The sequence below is a fragment of the Ambystoma mexicanum genome, chromosome 1q, assembly GCF_040938575.1.
Source record: "Ambystoma mexicanum isolate Mex_15411 chromosome 1q, UKY_AmexF1_1, whole genome shotgun sequence".
Lineage (NCBI taxonomy): Eukaryota > Metazoa > Chordata > Amphibia > Caudata > Ambystomatidae > Ambystoma > Ambystoma mexicanum.
The window spans coordinates 1,317,252,398-1,317,275,053 of record NC_090922.1 but is presented as its reverse complement, the minus strand read 5'-3'; the positions used below and the strand labels follow the sequence as shown (position 1 = coordinate 1,317,275,053).

Sequence of the window (22,656 nt, the reverse complement as noted above, 5' to 3'; positions counted from 1 at the left end):
AACTGGGAAGACCCCGTTTTTTCTTTTATACGGTAGTCACCCTCGAACCTCGGAGTTGGATCCACTCCAAGATCTTGGAACACCAGCAGTAGACCACCTACATTCTACAATCACCCAAGCCTTTAAGGAAGCCGTTTCTCATCTTCAAAGGGCTAAAGAACAATACAAGAAAGGCGCAGACCAACATCGGAAGGAAGCCCCCCAGTATCAAGTAGGAGACCAAGTCTGGTTATCCACCAAATATCTACCTCTAAAAGGACCACGCACATTCAACCCAAGATACCTTGGTCCCTATTCCATCACTACCATAGTAAATCCAGTAGTGGTCAAGTTGGACTTGCCCCCTCACATGAAGATACATCCGGTCTTCCACGTCTCTCTATTAAAACCCGTGCAACCTCAAACCCGACTAACTAAATCTCCAAAACCTATTCTAGTTGACTCGAGTTTGAAGTCAAAAGCATCCTGGATTCCAAGATCTCCAAATCTAAACTATTTTACCTGATTGACTGGAAAGGCTACGGTCCCCAAGAAAGATCCTGGGAACCTGCAGAATATGTCCATGCGCCTCGTCTAATCAAAAGATTTCATCGAACATTTCCTAACAAGCCAAAACCCCCGGAGAAGCCCGGTTTGGGAGGGGCCTTGAGGGGGGGGTGCTGTCATAATCTCTGCTTCCAAAAGATCAGGACTTGCCCAACTCCCTTGGAAGCAGATCCATAACCCCGGTTCCGAGTGCCAGCCAGTCCCAATTGGGACCTTTTGGACCCTGTCCTGGCGCCAGTGGCACCAGGCTCATAAAGATGCCCAGTCCCAGCGCTGGAAGCGCCGGGCTCATAATGCTTGGGTGGACTTACCTGCAGCAGACCATGCTGCTTACTTACCTGCCAGTTGAACCCCTGATCCTCTTCTGTTTGGGACTACTTTTCCTGGTGGGTGGGGCAGGAGCCACTCCCTAGGTTCAGAACACTGGAACTCTTCTGGAAAGCAGGAACTCTTTTCTTAACTAGGCGAGGCTGTGGAAGGAGACACCTAAGCACTACAGGAGGCTATTTAAACCACACCCGATGGATGAATCTTGCTTTGCGTTATTCTGCATTCTCTGCAGCAGAACGCTCATCGTGTCTTCAGCTTCTGATCCTGGGCCTAAGGGAACAAAGGCTTACCATCCTGGAATCCAGTCTTCAGCAGCACCTGTAAAGACAAAGAAAGAACAGGTTAGCACTACTGTCTTCAGTGGCAGCGCATCTCTTACCTGGTCCATCGGCTGTCACCAACGCCTCACGCTGCATTCCGGCATCTGAAAGACAAAGGCTTACCTACTCTTCGCATGCTCCGGAGGTCTTCGCACTGCATTCTGGCATCTGAAAGACAAAGGCTTACCTACTCTTCGCATGCTCCGGAGGTCTTCGCACTGCATTCCGGCATCTGAAAGACAAAAGCTTACCAGCTCTTCGCACGCTCCGGAGGTCTTTGGCGCTGCATCCCGCATCTGAAAGACAAAAGAAGGTGCGTTTAAAGACATTGGGCAACTTTATTACTCACGTGCCATTACTCCTTCCCACGCCGAATCCAGTGGGTATTCCAGCACCCTTCAGCTTCTCTAAAGCTCCGAACTTGTACCTGCAAGATAAAAAGGACAGTTAGTGCTCATCGTGAAGCAGGCTACAAGCGCTTACTTACGTGCTTCCAGGTGCTTCTATTCCTCACGCGGGTTCGATCCTCAATTCTCTTCAGCCCGCCATCCGCCATCGCCGGAACCCTGCAAAACAAGAGATATCATTACAAAAGACTTTTAAGACATTTGAAGTGCCCAGAACTTACCGTTCGTGCAGTTAACGACGGACAGCAGTCCTCTGAGGTCAAGAGGCCTGCACCCTTATCCAGTGAAGAACTGGTTACGGCACCCTGCCCCGAGGCAGATGGAGAGCTCGGCGTTCACTTACCTAAGGTGAGGGCGTTAACCTTTGGGGTTCTACAGGAGAAAAGAAAGGGAAGAGGAGAGAGGCACCCAATAACCCCAGTTCATTAATCCCATATTTTCTATCTGCAGACATCTTACTCGTCGAGTCAGACATACAGTGCACAGAGGTCCAGCCCAAAGAGCCAACCGTGTGTTACACATCACCTTTGAAGATACGGCATTCACCCAGTCAAGACCGGCGCCTCTGCGGGAATCAGGTGAGCGTTACACCCGAACGGAAAAACAAATATCAGAATTATCATATAAACCTTCACAAGCTGTGGAAAGAAGGAACCCAGAGTGTGCTGTGTGCAGCCTTATCGGATATGTCTGTCCCTGAACAATTGGTTCCAAAGCACCCTAGTAGCCTACAGGATGTGCAAGTGGGTGAGCAATTGAATGAGACCCAAAGAACTGAATTGTTTTCTACGTTGAACCCGGTAGCCGAGTCCTTTTCATGCATACCCGGGCGGACCCATATGGCTACCCATGCCATACCCACAGAGGAGGGGAAAATGATACACCTTAGGCCCTACCGGATTCCAGGGTCAAAACGTGGGGAGATCGCCAAGGAGATAGAAGGCATGCTGGCACTGGGAACCATTGTGCCTTCAAAGAGCGCCTGGTGTTCGCCAGTAGTCTTAGTGCCAAAACCGGATTGCACCACTAGGTTCTGCATGGACTTTAGGTAGCTGAATGCATTTCCCGGTATGAAGCGTATCCAATGCCCAGAATTGATGAGCTCATAGAAAGACGGGGTTCAGCCACCTTCCTGAGCACCCTGGGTTTAACAAAAGGTTATTGGCAGATCCCTCTCAAGCCTGCTGACCAAGAGAAGACAGCGTTTGCCACACCACAGGGCCTGTTCCAATTCACGGTTTTGCCCTTTGGGCTACATGGGGCCCCAGCCACCTTCCAAGCATTAATGGACAAAATACTGATGCCCCATGAACAATATGCGGCTGCATATTTGGACGACATTGTAATCTTCAGCCGGATGTGGAAGGAACATTTGTCACATTTAACCCAAGTAATACAGGCCTTAAAGGAGGCCGGTTTACAGATTTACCCAAAAAAATCAAAACTGGCGACCCAAGCCACCAAATATCTGGGATATGAGGTAGGGGATGGTATTATAACCCCCTTACTGGACAAAATTTAAGCCCTCCAAAAGCTGTGAATGCCCGAAACCTGGAAAGAAATCCGAGCCTTTCTTGGTTTTGTGGGGTACTACAGGAGATTCCTGCCCCACTTTTCGACCATAGCAGCACCCCTGACAGACTCACTGAAAACAAACCGTCCACTCCGCATCACCCCATAGGCAAAACAGGCCTTTTAAACCCTGATACAAATTATTTCCTCTAAGCCCGTTCTCCATTGTCCTAACTTTGCCAAAGAATTCTACTTACAAACAGACGCCTCAGGATGTGGTCTGGGAGCGGTACTATCACAGGGTACCAAACAAAACTTGTGTCCTTTAGCTTTCATCAGTAGGACACTCCTTCCTCATGAGATCCCGTATTCGACTCTGGAAAAGGAATGCCTAGCAATCAAGTGGGCAGTAGAATCACTAAGATATTACCTACTGCGGAGGCGATTTACCCTATTTGCTAATCATGCCCCACTGAAATGGTTGGCGACCAAGAAAGACTCCAACCATAGGGTCCTAAGGTGGTTTCTGACTCTACAACCGTACCACTACATAACAGTACACAAGCCGGAAAGTTATCAGTTGGTGGCTGATTATTTATCAAGAGCAGTAGACCTACCCGAACGGCATGGGTCTTTGGGGGGAGTATGTGATGGGGAAGCAGTAGCGGCCGCCCTAACAAGGGAGGAAGATACGGAACTGAACAGCCTGGAGGAGTATAAGCCAGTCATCACACATGACAAAATAATATTAAATATGAGGGAAATGAGCAAACAAATAGAGACACGGACTACATATCCCAGAATACCTCAACAAAGACCTCATCAGTATAAAAGCCAGAAAAGGGGAAAAGAAAGCAGGCAAAGGAGACGAAAAACCGCATTTCTCTATTCAGGTGGACTTCTCCCAGTCAGGGTTTAAAACTAAAACTCCCTACACGAGGATTACGCAGGGAGGAGAATTGGCATCAGGTGTGATAACACTGGGGATGGGAACACCCAGGGTTAATTACCAGGGAGGAGGGGCACGCAGGTTAAAAGGCTCACAAAACGACTCCAGCTCTCTCTCGATTTTTAGGAATTGAAGGAGGCTGACGGCGGAGGCACGGAGTGGAAAGAGGCCAGTCCCCAGTACCGGCGGGCTTACTAGTGAGAAAAGGAACACCCTCCGGTGGGCGCCTTATCTGCCCTGCAGGCAAGCCTGTCTGCGGAAGGAAGGGAAACGCCTGATGGGTAAGGAGCTGGAAAGGGGGTGAAAGGCGACTCCGGGAAGTTTTGTTTATTGGGTGATTCAACCCGAGGCGGCAGAGCGGTGAACATTTGTGTGTTTAGATGGGCGTGCAGAGGAAAACGCTCTAGCCGGTATGAACTGCATTTTCTCAAGAGACGGCTGCAATCTTGTTTCACCTTAAAAACTGCATTTATTTCAAAGTACGGTTGACATCCTTATGAACTGCATTTTCTCTCAAGAGACAGCTGAAAGCCTTGTTTTCATCTTAAGAACAGCATTTTTTTCAAAGTACGGCAGCCAACCTTACGAACTGCATTTATTTCAAGAGACAGCTGTACCCGTGGTTTTCACCCTATGAACGATATTTTGGTTGAAGTACTGCTGTAATTCTGGGTTCACTGTGGTCTGCATTTCAGTGAAGGGGAGACCAATAATTCTTGTTTTGCCTTTTGAACTGTATTTAAGGGCCTTGAAGGGGAGAAGTCCATTAACCTAACGAACCTCGGTGAGCTGTACAATAAACCTAATTTCTTACCTTACCTTATAGGTAAAGGAAGAGCCCAATAAGGAATTCCACCAACAAGGGAAAACATGGATGCAAAGTTCAAAGGGCCAGAGGTCATGTAAGTATGGCCACACCTGGACCCTCTGCATTAGTGAATTGTCGTTGCAGTCTTCAGGTGATTTCAGAAACAGGTCTGAGGAATGCTCAGGGTTATTCACTGATAATTCAGTCACCTCAAGGCTGGCCTTAGTAAGCTGACCAATCACATTCCAGGCAGCACGCACAGATTTGGACCAAAGGCAATAAGGCTAGCACTAATAAACCTCTAATACACAATAATTCCCACTCGTAGATTACGAGGTCTGGGGGACTTTAAATCAGTTTGCAGTGGCCTGAACCTGACATTAGTTGGCCTTTTTGGGCTCCGGGTGAACCTAAATGAGCAAGACTGCCATTTGGCTGTGTCTCATGGTCTACAGGGGCAAAGAAATTCTACAAAACAAAATGACTGTGGGTAGATCTTATAAAATAAATGAGTACGATGGTCCATTGGCTACTAAAAAGGGCTATACGTATGGTGTAGCCAAAACCAAAGTACACCTCCACCACCTCCTCCCCAACACACTTTCAGGGTGATAGAATCAACATGTGTCCAAAATGGGATGCTTAAAAAGCACCCCATGCTGAGTTGCCATATGGGCTACTTGGGATTGCACACTAGAAAAAAGTTTGCAGTGGCAGGAGGACTTCAGTAGAAGTCCCTCAAGTCACAAAACAGAATTAACAAAAACACGGAAGCCAGAAAAATGTTGATGAGTTGCAAAGTTAGGGAGTAAAGGTTAGAGAGCAAAAACCGCCAAAATGCCCTTCTGCCCAAACAGTGGCGGAATTGGCAGTTGATTTGGTCATTGTTACATTTTTATTAAAAGTAATTAAGACTGAAGGTTTTGGAGTACAACATAATTCTAACACGGTATGTTCATTGTTTCTTGACACTACACTGGAATGAAACCTGACAAACCAAGTAATTGAAAAAATACTTTCTGTTCACTTAAATGTTATTTTATGTTGTTATTGGGCATTTGTATAGTGCCTATTACCATTGGTATGATTCCAAAGCCCTGTGGGTTGAACGCCCTTGTGTACCGTAGTCCAGGTCAGTGGAGAGGCTATTGTGATAAACGTGCTTGGTTGCACTCAGTATGTAGGCAGCCAGTGTGGATTAAGTGGTGTGTAGCTGCATTCTAGTGCTAGGTGTGATGCAGTGGATGTGTGAAATCATTAGAATGTGTCCAGCAAGGCCAAATGGGCTTGGGTAGCTGAATTCTGGCGGCGCTAAAGTTTGTGGTTGGGATTGTGTGTAGCTAGGCCGATTTTCATGGGGTATTGCTGCTTTCTAAAGACTGTTGAGGTGATAATGGAGGAATATAATCATGTGTGCAGTTCGGCTGAATTAATCAAGGGGTGTATATGAATTCTGTTCGTTGGTGCAGAGCAGAGTTAGCATATTTTTGTGTTTGTGAGCTTTCCAGGGGGGACCCTGTTCCCTGATAAGTTTCCAGTACCTGTCGAGGGGGTGGTATCTCCCAATAGCAAATTTAGAAATGAGAATGTGGGGGTCATGTAAATGGCAGACATATAAGAAGATTACTCTAAAGTGCATGCCTGCAACTTTCTTTTTAACTGGTCCCCTCCCACTTTTGAACAGACTACTGTGGCGAATCGCTGAAATTTGTCCCATCTCCCCAAGGGGAAACCCGACCCTGTGAGGCTAGGGAGGTGAGCCCACTGCACAATACCTTCCCTAGGGGTGGAGGCAAGTGGGACCTCACCGGGAGAGACTCCCCTTTTGGGTACAAGAACTCCCGTTCCGAAGAGGAACTCCCTCAAAACGATCTCAACAATGCCTCTGAAACATTTACAGAAGAAACCAGTATTTGTTACTGTCATATAGAAATTGTAAATATCTCTTTAAATAAAATATCCCATTCAACTGGGACGAGGAGGGTGATGTATGGCGGAAAGGGGCAGACCCGGCTGTACGACGGGGAAATCCCAAGCATACGTCGTGCATAACAAGGGAGGAGACTGGCAAAGAGAAAAGCCTGCCAGTTATAAAATGCAGAGTTCAGACAGAGAAACCCAGTGGAATCATACGTGCAGCATCTCACCTGGAGGAGAGCGAGCGAAGTTGTCTGAAGCGGAGCCTCCTAGAGGAGAGAGAGAGAGAGAGAGAGAGAGAGAGACTGAGAGAGAGAGACTGAGAGAGAGAGACTGAGAGAGACGTGGTGGACCAGGAGTCCCCCAAACAACACTGAAACCACCCCAGAGATGGAGAACCGAACGGTATGGGAAGTACCATATGAGCATCCTTGACAACGACATGAACAAGGAAGCATTACAGGAGCAAGAGAGAGAACATTGACGGTGCAGAGAACCGACCAGAGCGGCTAGAGGCCCCAGTGACGTTATTCCTAGGAGTCCCAGGTAACAGGGAGAATGGCACATGTGAGAGGGGAACAGAGAATCGTTATGGGACCAATCATATTCGTGCCAGTCCAAGTAGAGACTGTGATACTTGAGCCAAGAGGAATGAATGGGAAATGTTATGAGACCAATCATGCTCGTGGGAATCAAACCAAGAGGCAGGAATGAGAATCATTATGAGGCCAATAATACTGGTGCTAATAATACTGGTGCCAGTCAGAATAAGGATACTGTGAGAATCAAACCCAGAGGAGTGAATGCGAATAGTTATGAGACCAATCTTACTCGTCTCAGTAAAGATAAATAAATGCAAATAGTGAAATCTCCAGAAGTGAATAAGAATCAATATTGGAATACTCCATTCTTGTATCTGTAAATTCTAACGAAATAAAGTAGAAGAAAAGACTTATACACATTAGATAACTTTACCATGGGAAGAGAGAAGAACATGTCTCTGTAAAAAGAATCAAGAGGGGGAGTAATAGGACCCAAAAGCGTAACCATCAAAGAAAGGCTAAGCCAAGCAAATTCTTGAACGAATTGTATGAACTGATCAAAACAGTTAAGAGACTGTCTGAGAATTAACTATTAAAAAATAAGTTTGCAAGAAGCGAATAGACTACAGGAGAAGGGAGTCATCCTACTGCCTTTAGTTGTTGTTCTAGTGGTAGGGTTAGTTACGCTCGTTTGGACGGTAGGCCGGTTCTGCTAAGACATACACTGATGACTGCGCCCTTATAGCATAGGGAAAGTTAGCAATTTTTCCTTTTCGTTAATAAACCTCATAGTGAAATGACTTATCAGCCTGCGTCCTTCTGATCCGTCGCACTACTCAATGCCTAGTTAACTATTTAAAAATGATTTCTCAGTGGTCATAGACCTCGGACAGCTTTGTCGGGGTACTGTCAATGATACATCGAGTGCACCATGAAATTCAAATCGCTCGCTGAGCAGTGGGTGGTTTAAGGTTTAAATACGGAGATCCATATACCTCCAAGAATGGGTTATTATTGCTCATTGCTAGCCTTTAAATAATTTTAAATTGAATCTTATTTGTAGCTGTCATTGCTTGAATGCTGTTAATAATAAAGCAAGGACAATAAAAAAACAATACCAACACTTCTATCTAAACTCCTAGGCCTATCATAGCACCACAGACCTTACACAGCAAATTAGTGGCTTGACAAGAAATATTTTTTGTTAAGAACTGCACAGTATGAAAGGTAAGTTGGCAGAATTACAAAGGTCCAGCATTCACACGACTAGTGCTCCGGTGCTCCCCATGACTACTATTTTATTCTGAGCAGTAGTTACCAAACACTTGTATTAATATTGCATAGATAGGCATGAGAAACAATTTGAGACATTGTACATACATTAGGTGGGGTTCGAGACAGTCTTTGTTGATGTTTTCCGCTGTGCCAGGTGGAGGTGAAGGTTGCTTATGAGGTGCTCTTTGGATATATGTTTTCATCCCCTTGCTGAAATCGAGAAGCAATGTAGCAAGCCTTAAATAAGGTTCCATGTCCTGGGTGCATAGGCTAAGAAGGATTTTCTTATGATCATTTCCTTTCACCAATTATTAATTTACAATTGAGGTTATGGGTTGCTAGCCTGGCAGAACGGTCCGTGGGTGACTATTGATGTCTAGATGTTGGAGCACGTCTTGAAGATGTTATGAACATACAGGAGAAACAGCAAGTGTAGGTCTGTGAGGGGTGTAGGTGATTTTGTCATATTTTTTTGAAGATGTGTCTCTTGCCTGAAGTCAGAGTGCCATGGTGTCGAGTGTGCGTCTGAGGTCCAGGTCAGGCAGGTAAGGTGCTATTCAGTGAACAGGTAGAAGCAGATCTCAGCAGATATCAGACTGTCTGCATTTTCAGGATACGTTTTGAAGACAATCTGTTTTATTAACTCATTATTAGGTAAGCAATCCTACTTGATGCTGCTGGTGGCAACAGCCCTCCAACCGAGTTAATTGGCTTCAGCTCAGTGAAATACCTTAAAGAAGGCCCCCTTGCCGGGACCACCTGGTGCAGGGTGCAACAGAGGGTATTATTGCTCTTAGCACCCCAGGGCTAAATTCCAAGGTGCTAATAGGGATTGGGATTCAACAAAATGATCTTCAGCAAGAAAACGTCTCCTTTCATAGATGGCTGCCGTGGAAATTCGATTCTGGCCTCCTAGTTGAATCTTTCTTTTCCATTGAATAGATGGGGCATGCAAGATGGCAGCCAGCACCCACAAGGGGAAAAAAGGCTGTTGCAGGAGAGCATGTGGCTCAAAGGTATGGATGTGGGGTGTGTGGGGGACTGACACTGTGTGAGGGAGAGCAGTAGATGAAAATGGCAGCTAGTGCAGTACCTTGGGATGTGGCAGTGCAGGGAGCATAGAACGCAAGTGTGATGTATCAACTCCGGGGCACCAGTGACCCATGGATGAATATCTGTTTCAAAACCATCAATCAGCCCCATACCTCTAGTACACCAGAAGGGATCCAAATAGATTGGCACACAAGTAAATTATAAACCTCCTTATCCAAGTTTGGTAATGTGGACGGAACGGCAGGCTTATCTCCGCAAGGTTGTGGATCGTTAGTTAGTTGCAGCACAGCGAAAATACAATTATTGCCCAATGATAAAAGGGACTGTCCATTCAAGGTTGTATACAAATATCTACTTTATTATTATTACAACAGACCATTCTAGCACACTACAAAATACAACCCACCCTGTACAGGAACACAGAGGACGGACAGTTTAACGAAGGAAAGGGATGCACTCGGGATACTGACAGGAGGGTAGTTGGTAAAGCAATCAGTCTTAACTGTTCAAGGTTATTTGGTTTCAGCACCAAGGGAGCAAGGGGTTGTAAATATCACTAGAGGCCTTCGGAGAAGGACCAGGGGGATAGAACCACAATGTACCTGGCGCCTGAGATGATTGGTTCCAGGACGCTTTGCAGCTCCTGCAACAGAGTTCAAGACTGGAGACCGATGCGGATATCGGGCGGTAGGCACTTTGGCAAGCAAGGCTGGACGGACAGCTGCAGGCTGGCCTACACAGCAGCTCTGGGTCAAGAATCATTGTCTCAGTGCTGGTTGGCGGATCTGGAATGCTGGTCGAGGCTTCTCGAATGGCTTTAGTGGCTGCAGCATGAGTCAGTGGCACAGCCGGTCAGGGTTCGAGGGCTTAACTGCCTTGAAAATGTCCTTAAAAGATGGATGCTGGTTGATGCTTGTTGTGGCACTTCTCCTAGCTTCTTCGTAGGGTTTGTGTTGTCCTTTAAGGCAGACGGCCCAAAGCTGAGGAGAGTGTTTGCAGGCAACAGCCTTGTCTTTTGTTCAGAGTCTCTCTGGCATTTCCCACCAAGGAGGCTTGCTAGCAGGGCACGCTGTGTGCTGGCTGAATACCGATTCTGGAGATGCTGGACGGGTTCTCTGAGTCCCGTGTCTCCCTCTGTTTCATGGTAGATGTTTAGGGGAGAGATCTTGCATCCCGCTTGAAAATCCTGGCCTTCCTTCACTGGCAGAAGATGTAAGGCAGACTGTACCTTCAGCCAGGTTCCAAATGAGTCCTTCTTACTCCTTTCAAAGTTATCGGATGCTCTGCTAAGTGAGGGGCTCAGCCCTCTTTTAAAGCCAAATGGGCCTTAGTGATTGGTGCAGGCTAAGCCTACCTTAATGAACCAATCCTGGGTCCCTATCAACAATCTTCTGTTATGCGTGAGGTCAGCACCAGAGTGCTTTGCAACAAGAAAGGTAATAGGTGACAATGTGTACTCCTATGTCCCACCCATCTTCCTGTCTGTTGTATATCAAAGCGTCTCTCTGGTTAATTGAGCCCTCTGTGGCTCTTGATCAAAGTGCAGGTCTCCTTTGAGGTGTTTGGTGAGAACAGATTTCTGTCTCCCTCAAATCACATACTTCGTCCCTCTGAAAGGGTTCCACTCTGCAGGTGTTGCCTAAGGTAATTAGTGGACCCAGACATGCCATTCATTGTCCTTGATACAGAGGGGTGGGAACTAGCTTCAAGTTGGCACAATGCATATCCAAGAGGTGTGAGTCCTGCCTTACTCTTGTCCATTCTGCGATAAAGCCTGACACAGGCCTGTTCCAATTAACTCCTATTAGCATGCGCTGCCACCAGCAGTTTAGACAGTAGGAAGGCAGATCCATGGAGCTTTTGAGATTTTATTTTCACTGCCCAAGGGGTTGCCTTCCCCCATCTTGAGATGCCTTGATGTACCCGTGGCTGTCACATTCCAGCTGAACAAGACCAGGAGGAGGGTGCCTGTAGGCTTTGTCCTCCTAGAGTACATGTGACTATGCTTGTGGTGAGCAGGAAAAAATGTGTGCGCAATGGCCTCGCACACTTTTGGAGGTTGTTCTCCCATCATTCATTTTAATTTTCAAAATATCAACAAAGAAAACAGGCGAGCGCCCACTCCCCGTGCGGCTGGTCAAATTCCTTACAGCAGGCTTGTATGACTAGTTTCAGCCTATGATCCTCGCCTTCTGATAGGCTAGCCACATATCAGTCTGAAGACTCTCATGATCTATGTTCAGAATAGCTCTCAAATGTTCCTTCTATGTCAACTTTGGCCTATTTGTAACCATACCAACCAACAGCAAGCAATTCAATTTCCTTTTGTTGCTATTTTCTGTTATGTGACAGTCTTTGGAATACAGTTGTCCGATTGCTTGACTCATATTTCAGTGGCTATCCAATTTCATTAACAATTGCAGTTAGATTGATTAGAATATTTTAACTTTTGTATAAAGATTTTTCAGGTTTTACTTTTTGTAATTTGAGACCTTTTTCTTTTCTACTTGCTTTTGTTTTAGATGTGTGGACAGTTTTCTTGTAAACTATAGAACACAATACAAAAAATAAAAATGAATTCTCAGTTTTTCAAAAAGATATTCTTTCTTGCTTCTAGTATACAGACCGCACCAACCCAATGGATAAACATGTAGAAGTGATGATGAACAAGTATGGGATTGCTGGAGCTCCGATAGCCTCCCAACTATTTGGAAATGCTGGGAAAGAGCATATGGAAAAATATGGTATGTGCAAGAATGGAAAAGTGGCAGTATGTGAAATGATAATAAAACCAAACGGGTGTGTGCGCAAATTCTCTTCCCGATTAGACATATATGTTGATTAGCGTTGATATCCGTTTCTTTACTTGAAGTACTTAGGCTGGTTTTGGTACAGATGATCCTCTTCCCACGCTGCTGTGATTGTTCATTAGATACTCTTGCAAAGATGTGGCCCAGATTCATCAGACGAAAAAAAGCACAGTGGCCTCTTTTCAATCTCACATGCTTGTATTTTGGTAGCAGGGTCGAGCACACAGACTTTATTTTTAGAAGAAATGGGGGTCCATCAAATACAGCAGCACAAATCTAACTGTGAAACTTGAAATTACGATACTGCAGAGTTATTGATTTGTATGTATTAGCTAGAGCGCCCAAAAAAAGCAAGAATGAGCCAAACGAGTAAGCCATCGTTAAAGATATTCTGCTAGAATTAATGATACTATAGGTCAGAGGTCTACAGCCTTGTGCTCTCAATGTATTGTACTACACTTCATATCAACCCTAACTACTGTATTCAATGGTGAGGGGTCCTGGGACTGGTAGTCCAAAACATCTGGAGAGCCAAAGGTTGCAGACGTCAGCTAAATGGACTGCATGCAGGACTCCTTCAAAACATTAAGTAAATTGTCTTGTCTCATATAGTGCCTCTGTCAAGAAACTTCAAAATTGTATTGGCATTAAGACAGTGTAAATAGTACCTTGGTTATCAGATTATGCTACGTACACCTCACATGAAGGCTGGCTTCAGAGGGAAATTTGCCGTTGGGAAGGCTGAAAAAGCAATCAAGTGGATTGAAGCGAGACAACTCGGTTAAAGTTAGCCAATCATTTTCCAGGCATAGATGTGACGTAGTCCTGTAGAAAGTCGCAACTAATACATTCTCAAGTCTCACCATGTTTACAAAGGCTGGTGTGAACGACCAAACAAATTGTCTGTTGAGCCTGCATACCTTAATCGGTAGCTTACACCATCAGAAGTAACTTGCGCACCAATGGCATGTAAGCAGTAGAGAAAAGGAGGGTGTGTCTGGGAGAGGAAACATGAAGGTAATGCAGATGTTATTTAATTCCCCCCACCCCGTCATACATTACATTGGTATGCACGAACATTTGTAAACGCAAGTCGGTCACCTCTGCACCGACAACTTGCACCCGAGAGTTCTAGCTATAAGTGATGCAGTAGGTTTAGGAAAGTGCACCAATTGCTGCCAGAGTGACACGTGCGTAAGAAGTGAAAGTGGGGTAATTAAATAATTTGAACTTTTTTAAATATGCTTTTTTTTACACTGCATCACATACATATGGATGGTGTTTGTTTTGAACACATGTTCCACATCCTGCACTCTTTCCTTGACACAATTGGGATAGCATCCCCAGAAAGGGCCTGGGCCTGGCTCCTCGTCTTGCAGAATTGAAAATAAATGAACAGCAGTTGGGGCACATGGGAAGCCACACGCCTTCATTCTCGGCCATTATCCTCATGCTCCCAGCATCAAACACAAGCCTCTTTCTCCGACGTTTGAGGGATATGGGCAGGAGCTCTTTGGCAGACCTCCAGCAGTCATCTTATATTTTTCCTCCGGGGGCTCTTTAGGCCTTCTACTTTTTTTATAATTTCCGTCCAGCTAACGATTTTAGTGCCTGCCTCTTGTGTGAGTAGCCTTTATCAATTGCAAACCTCCACCCCCTGTTCCTCGAGTGTGAAAGCCCAGGTAACTTGTGCCTACTTTGTTAAGTAATGTGCTTTCTTCCAAGCCTGTTCAAGAAACTGTTGGTGGGACGATATATTAAAGCTCCCTGTTTGTGTCCGCTTCGCTCTTCTGTCAAATCGAAAGGTAAATCCACACCTTTTCTTTTGTTGGAAACCACACCACCATCCGGGGGAACTTCTTTCAGATCACCGATCCAGGATTGACTTATAAGTTTTTTGGCGCATCTTTTGATGCAGCCATGCAGGAGAAAACCTGAGATGCCGTCACTGGGCATAATACAGACATTCTTCTTAGTGCCTAACCTCCATTCTCAATTGGAGTTGCCCTGCAGGGCCTTTCATATTGGACCCTTGGTTGGTGGTGCTCCCTCAGAACCTGCACCATATTCTTGTCAGAAGGTCTCGTTGCAGAGGTTTAACCTTAGCTGGCTAATGTGCCTATGAGTGAACCGGAGGACCGGAGGGGTGCAGGGGAGGGGGGCGCAACAAATTCTATTGTGATTATTTCTAGTAGTGCGAGATGCACCAATTCAATCCTTCACTGTAGTTACACATATAGGGTTATTTCAGTTGTGTATGGGTCAAACAGTCTAAGGGCCACCCAAGACTGTAATAGGGGAAACAAATGAAGCAAAACCTGTTAGTCGCTAACAGGAGACCCACTGGCGCACTCTTATGGGGATATAAATCCCGTAGTAACTCTTGAAATGGAGTTCTAAGACAAGAAATCCACATGTATTAACATCACACAAGTTCATTATATTAGTTGAATAATCATTTCATTTCCAACATAAATTTACAAATAATTGTAGATATGTGAAGGTATCTATTACCAAAGAACAGACACTTCACTAGTTTCAGTTTTCATTTTTTTAGTATATATAACATAATAATGAATGGTAAATAAAGAAGAAAACCAATACTCCTACGTCCCGTCCCCTTTCCTCCATACTTGTGGGACATCTCTCCGTCCTGTGGGACGGGACTGGATCACTTTGTAAAAAGCATCCACATTTTTTTTCAAAAATGTGTCCCTCTCTTTCCTGCGTGGGGCCCGGCACGCGGCCGTAACCCCGCCCACCTTGTCTCCGCCCTGCACATCGCCCATCAGTCCTTTTCTCCGCTCGATCGGGGCTAGACGCACTTGCATCCTCGGAAGATTTTCTTCCCTTTTTTCCTCTCTGGCTCTCGCTGGCGTTTGTTTACTAGTCTGTCTATGTCTTTCAAATTGGACTTTGCAGATTGTTCATCGTGTCACCGTCACCATCGCTTCGCGAGGGCGGATCCCCATCCTCTTTGTTTAGAGTGTTTGGGTCCGGAACACCATTGGGACTCCTGTTTTTACTGTGACTCCCTTTCGATCCGGGCACTTCAACGTCGGTTGGAGCGGTGGGAGGAGGTGTTCCGACTAACTACTCCTTCGCGTTTTCAGGCATTCATCAACAAGAAGAAAAAACGCCCGGTAAGTTCTTTACTTTTCAGAGCACCCCGACCGGGGGATGCCTTCCCGGGTTCCTCTCGGTCCGGGAGGGGCGTTGATCACTCTGTTACCGGGGTTCGCCCTGAGGTGCCCGTTGGGCCTTATAATTCTACTGGAGTTTTCTCCGAGGGTCTCCGTAAGGGGCCTGTGAACACCGGAGTATGCTCGGAGGCCTCTCCTGTGGGGGCTGTTTGTAGACCCAGTTCTACTGAGTCGTGGGGTACCGGAGTTCGCTCTGAGGCCTCTCTGACGGCTTCCCTCAAAAACAAAACCGGGGTGCGCCCCGAGGCCTTGGCTGGGCTTGTAGTTACCGAACGGATGTTCGAGGCCCACGCAGAAAAGGCTGTTACCGGGCCTGGGTCCGAGGTCCCTCGTACAGAGGCTAAAGCTACCAACAGTTCTGAGAGGCCAGTCAAGGCTTTGTCGGTGAAAGCGCACCATTCCCGCTCTTGTGGTGACACCAGATCTGTTGAGGGGGCAAAGAAGCAAAGTTCTTCTTTTACCGGCAGTGCCGAGGTCCTTCCTACAAAGGCTCAGTTGGCGGTTGGTATGTCACAAAAACATTCCAGGCCTCATAGTACCTGCTCGGCCGAGGTTCCTTATGTTAAGGCTAAGATTAAGACCCCTGATCCATCGACGGGGACCCCTGCCTCACTTCCTCACGTGCCGCAGTTCCCCTCAGATGAGGACAAAATTGCGGCCGTTTCCGCCACGACCACGGCGGCCATTTTAGGTGCTACCCCTACAACTGCGCCATCGGGTTCTGGTGTAGGGCTCGGTCTCTTGGGTGAACCTAAGGTCCCTTGTGCGCATCCTTACCGGCCGGTTTATGATTGGAACGCCCGGATTCCTCTTCTGCACAATGTTTCTTTGCCCGCGGGGGCGGCTCCTTTGATTTATGTGGATACGTCGGTGGAGGGGCCGGTGTGGCACCCTTCCCCGTTACGTCCCTGGATTTGTCCACCTCATGAGGCCTCCTCAGGTCCCGAAACAATCTCCTGAGGATGCCTTTTTCGGTAAATTTCAAGCGCTTTTGCGCACCGACCCCATGAGTGAATATTTCAAAGGGCTTTTCAAGGAGATATGTCCACCGGCGCCTCCGGCTCCACCTGCTCCTCTGGTGGTTCCGCCGGCGCCTCCCTTGCCCGTGGTGCCCCCCCCTGCTCTCCCGCCTTTGCCTCCATTGTCACCAGTGGACAAGGCAGTGCTTGACACGGCTCAGCAGGACCCTGACCTGTCAGATGACCCTCAAAGCGATCAGGGCAACGAGGACCTTCCCCGCTCTATCAGAGCCTTTCATGACCGGGTACTGGACATGATGAGATTCTTAGATGTTCTGGTGCCCGAGGCACCCGCTCTGCAGGAGGGCGTGCTTTCTGGGGCGTTCACCCTGTCTCCCTTGGAGCGTACCGGCCTGTTCCTGCAGAAGGGCGTTCTGGCCGAGGTCCGAAGAGTCTGGGAAAAGCCACACTTGGGACTTTTTGTCAATAAAAAGATTGACGCGAGGTACAGGCTGCATTCTTTGGAAGAGGTGGCCCTGTCGTCTTGTCCGCCTCCCTCCTCCACAGTGGTGGCTGCGGCCACTTTGCAGTCCAGGCCTGCAGCATCCTCTTCCACGACGGCTACTGGGAAAGGAGGACAAGCAAAATCTCTGCCAACTCGGCCTTGCAGCTCAGGCAGACCAACTGTAACGCTCACCTGATTCTCGCAGAGGCGCCGGTCTTGACTGGGCGACTACCGTATCTTCAAAGGTGATGTGTAGCACCCGGTTGGCTCTTTGGGCTGGACCTCTGTGCACTGTATGCCTGACGTGTAGAGTAAGATGTCTGCAGATAGAAAATATGGGGTTAATGAACTGGGGTTATTGGGGTGTCCCTATCTCTTTCCTCTTCTCCTCTCCTGTAGACCCCCAAAGATTAACGCTCTCACCTTAGGTAAGTGAATGCCGAGCTCTCCATCTGCCTCGGGGCAGGGTGCTGTAACCAGTTTCTTCACTGGATAGGTAGCGCAGGCCTCTTGACTTCAGAGGACTGCTGTCCGTCGTTTACTGCACGAACGGTAAGTTTCGAGTCATTCAAATGTCTTTAAAGTCTTTAGTAATGATGTCTCTTGTTTTGCAGGGTTCCGGCGATGGCGGATGACGGGCTGAAGTGAGTTGAAGATGGAGCCCGTGTGATGAATAGAAGCGCCTGGAAGCACGTAAGTAAGCGCTTGTTGCCTGCTTCACTATGCGCTCTAACTGTCTTTTTATTTTGCAGGTACGAGTTCGGAGCGGCTGCAGGGTGCCGGAATACCCACTGGATTAGATGTGGAAAGGAGTAATGGCACGTGAGTATTAAAGTTCCCCAATGTCTTTAAATGCACCTTGTTTTGTCTTTCAGATGCCGGAATGCAGTGTGAAGACCTCCGGAGCGCACAAAGAGTAGGTAAGCCTTTGCCTTTCAGATGCCGGAATGCTAACCTGTTCTTTCTTGTCTTTATAGGTGTTGCTGAAGACTGGATTCAGGATGGTAAGCCTTTTTCCTTAGGCCCAGGACCGGATGCAGAAGACACGATGAGCGTTCTGCTGCAGAGGTTGCAGAATAACGCAAAGCAAGATTCATCCACCGGGTGTGGTTTAAATAGCCTCCTGTAGTGCTTAGGTGTCTCCTTCCACAGCCACGCCTAAGTAAGAAAAGAGTTCCTGGTAAGAAAAGAGTTCCTGCCTTCCAGAAGAGTTCCAGTGTTCTGAATCTAGGGAGTGGCTCCAGCCCCACCCAACAGGAAAAGTAGTTCCAAACAGAAGAGGATCAGAGGCTCAACTGGCAGGCAAGTAAGCAGCATGGTCTGCTGAAGGTAAGTCCACCCAAGCATTATGAGCCCGGCGCTTCCAGCGCTGGGACTGGGCATATTTATGAGCCTGGTGCCACTGGCGCCAGGACTGGGTCCAAAAGGTCCCAATTGGGACTGGTTGGCACTCGGAACCTGGGTTATGGATCTGCTTCCAAGGGAGTTGGGAAAACCCTGACCTTTTGGAAGCAGAGATCATGACACCAACGCCGAATTGATATTGGCGGGAGCTAACATGCGGATGTGGAAAGGTCTGTTGGAGTTTGAGGAGCACATCCCGGTCGAGAAGCTGGAACACTTCAAAGGAGGCCTTTCCGATGCCAGGGTCTTGGCCCAGGATCTCCTGGAGGCTGCGGTTGATCACGTAGACACCTCGGCTCGGGGCCTGATGCTTGGGGTCGATACCTCACGGCAGGCGTGGCTGCATGCCACTAAATTTTCTAAGGAAGTGCAATACCAGGTGTTGGACCTTCCATTCGATGGTAAGGAGCTTTTTCATTCTTCTACTGATGTAGAGCTCACCGAAACCAAGGATAGCACTCAGACGGCTAAATCATTGTCTGTTCTGGTTAAAGCTCCTTTCAAATCCCAGAGACCGTTGTCACAAAGTCGACCTTCCTCTGGTTTTAGGGGCTTCCTCGACCGCAAATCTCGCAGAGTGGTTACTCCTACGGGGAATAACCACCGTAGACAACAGCGTACATGGTTTTTCTCCCGCTCCTCAGCCTCCTCATCAGGTTCAGGTGGCACCGCCACCGATAAGCCTGCCAAATTAGGGTTTTCCGTGCTCGCACGAGACCCCGGTGGGAGGACGCATTGCGTCTCATTGGGAGGTGTGGCAGACCATCACAGAAGACAGATGGGTCTTGTCAGTCGCTCGAGCGGGCTTCCGCTTGCCTTTACCCCGTACCCTACCCCTCAACCCCCCTTTTCAGCTGTCGGGCTCACCCTCCCTCAAGGCCGAGGTTCAGAAACTTCTGGACATCAGAGCTGTGGAACCTGTTCCCCTTGGGGAACGAGGGGAGGGCTTCTACTCCCGGCTGTTTACGGTGCCCAAACCCAACCAAGCTGGCCTGCGCACCATCCTAGACCTTTCCCAGTTCAATCTTTCCCTACCCCAAGAGAAATTCAAGATGATCACGCCCGGCCAGATTCGCTCCTCTTTGCAGATGGGCGATTGGCTCAGCGTGGTGGACCTTCAGGATGCGTACATGCATATCCTGATTTGGAATCCACACAGGAGATGCCTCCGCTTCTCTTTGGGAGACGAGCACTTCCAGTTTCTGGTGCTTCCTTTTGGCCTCAGCTCGGCGCCGCGTGTCTTCACGAAGATGATGTCGGTGATTGCGGCCTATCTTCGTCTCCAGGGTATCCATGTGTATCCTTATTTGGATGACTGGCTCTTATGCAGCCCTTGTCCGTTGGCAGCAGCGGGCAACCTCCAGTCTCTCCTTCAGCTCCTGTTCCATCTTGGGCTGTCGGTGAACTGGCGGAAATCCTCCATGACGGTCTCACAGGACCTGATCTTCCTGGGTTTTTGTTGGAACACGATCGACTGCAGAGTGTATCTGACCGGGGACAGAATGGCAGATCTGTTGGCCACGTGTCAGATGTTTGCGCAGTCAGATAGCATGTCGGCCTGGTGGTTCCAGAGGCTTCTGGGCCTCATGGCCTTGTGTGTACTGGCTCTTCCTCTTGCTCGTCTCAAAATGAGACGGACCCAGATGGCTCTTCGGAATTCATGGCGTCAGGCAGTGTATCTGGATTCCATGCGGATAATGATTCTGGATTCCATGAGAGTGGACCTGGATTGGTGGTCATCTCTCAGCAATCTGTCTGGGGGTGCGGGGTTTCAGGACCCGGTCCCCACGGTGATGGTCACGACGGACTCCTCCCTCCTCGGGTGGGGTGCGACGTTAGATCTTCTTCAGGTCTCGGACCTCTGGTCGACTCCAAGACCAGCTCCTGCACATAAATCATTTGGAGCTTCTGGCGATCTTCCTAGCGCTCAGGGCGTTCAGACCGCTCATTGTCAACAAGGTGGTCCGCATAAGAACGGACAATGTGGTATCAATGTATTACATAAACAAGCAAGGGGGAACAAAGTCTCCCCCCCTCGGGACCTGTCCATCCAGATTTGGGAGTGGGCCGTGCTTCATGGTGTCTGGCTGCTTGCAGTGCACATCCCGGGCCAGCTGAATGCCACAGCGGATACCCTCAGCCGGCGGACAGTGGTCAGCTACGAGTGGGAGTTAAAGGTGGAGGTCCTATCATGGATTTTCTCGCGTTGGGGCACATCGGAGCTGGACCTCTTCGCCACGGCGGTGAACAAGAAACTTCCTCAGTATGCCTCCAGAGGGGGGCTGGGAGCCTCCTCTCTGGGGGATGCTCTCGAGATTCCATGGCACAACATGAGAGCTTACACCTTCCCGCCTCTGCCTCTAGTTCACCGTGCAATTTGGAAGTTGAAGAACTCTGTGAACTGTTCCCTTCTACTGATAGCCCCGTGGTGGCCGGCCAGGTTTTGGTTCTCAGAACTTCAACACCTGTCGGTGTCTCCGCCGATCAGGCTACCAGTAACTCCCGATCTTCTTCACCAGTGGGAACAACAGATGTGGCACCCCTCCCCACAATCGCTCAGCTTGGCGGCATGGTGCCTGAGTTGAAGTCTTTAGAGCATCTGAGTTTGTCTGCGGATAACATGCGCATTATCCAGGCAGCCAGGAAACCCTCGACCAGATCTCAATTCAGGAGTAAATGGCTCAGGTTCTGTCATTGGTGTTTGGAGAAGAAGTTGGATTTGAGGGTGGCCACGATTGACACGGTGCTGTGCTTCGTGTCCTCCCTAGCAGAGTCAGGGGTTCATGTTCTGTCATGCAGGACTTTTCTCAACGGTTTCCGCGTACCTTTCTACAGACCTTTGTTCTTATTCTCTAACTAACCCAGTGGTGAAGAGGCATTTTGCTGGCTTGACATGCCTCTACCCTCCGGTTCGTAATCCGCACCCGCCATGGGACCTAAATGTATTCCTGACGGTGCTGTGCCATAAACCCTTTGAACCAATGGCTACGGTAGACCTCAAGTACTTGTCTTGGAAAGTGTCCTTTCTGTTCGCTGTTACGTCAGCGAGGAGAGTGAGTGAGCTCCAGGCGTTCTCGGTGGAGCATCCTTTCTTGGTCTTTCACAAGGACAAGGTAGTCCTTCGGGCAAACCCGGCTTTCCTGCCGAAGGTAGTGACCGAATTCCATCTGAATCAGTCGATCTCCCTTCCGGTCTTTTTTCTGAACCCTGCCTCAGAGCCTGAAAGAGTTCTACACACTCTTGATGTCCGAAGATCTCTTAAGTTCTACCTGGACAGGACTTCCGAGCTTAGGAGTTCTTCTCAAATTTTTGTGACCTTCGGTAACCCTCAGGGCAAGCCGGCGTCTAAGGCAACTATTTCCAGGTGGATTGCCGCCTGCATCACGGAGTCTTTCACCGTCCAAAGGCTGAAACCTCCTAAAGGTATCCATGCACACCTGGTGCGGGGCAAGGCTGTCGCGGTTGCTTTTAAGAAATATGTTCCCTGGGAGTCCATCGCTAGGGCAGCTACTTGGGCCTCCCCATCTGCTTTCTGTAAGCATTACTGTCTCAACATGAGCTCTAGAGCTGACACTCAGTTTGGTCAGGCTGTGCTGAAGAACCTGTTTTAGTAAGGGGCATTTCCATCCACCCGTAGTTCCTGTAAGGAGTGCCTGGGAATCTCCCACAAGTATGGAGGAAAGTGGGACGGGACGTAGGAGTATTACCAGGTTACTCACCATAGTGACCACCTTACTCCTAGCCATAGTCCCCTTTCCTCCCTACGCCCGCCCGCCATCCCCTCTAATAAGGTCCTCTGTTATTGCTAATGGGTCTTTGACCCGGCGATAGAAAAGGACTGATGGGCGGAGCGCGGGGCGGAGCCAAGGTGGGCGGGGTTACGGCCGCGTGCCGGGCCCTGCGCAGAAAAGAGAGGAGGGACACATTTTTGAAAAAAATGTGGATGCTTTTTACAAAGTGCTCTGGAGAGATGTCCCACAAGTATGGAGGAAAGGGGACTATGCACTAGGAGTAAGGTGGTCACTACGGTGAGTAACCTGGTAATTCTAATACACTATTGGCATTACGATTTCACAATCAAAAAATTTGAGAATTAGTACATAGTCCACTTGATAG

At 48.2% G+C, this 22,656-nt stretch overlaps 1 protein-coding gene across 1 annotated transcript in view; it reads left to right on the top strand.

Annotated features, from left to right (window-relative positions):
- LOC138546965 (sterol carrier protein 2-like) overlaps positions 1–22,656 on the top strand; it is a 757,362-nt gene that overhangs the window by 164,666 nt on the left and 570,040 nt on the right. The window contains exon 6 of the mRNA XM_069642177.1: positions 12,277–12,403. Coding sequence (XP_069498278.1) covers positions 12,277–12,403 — 127 coding nt within the window. The remainder of the gene's footprint in view (positions 1–12,276; positions 12,404–22,656) is intronic.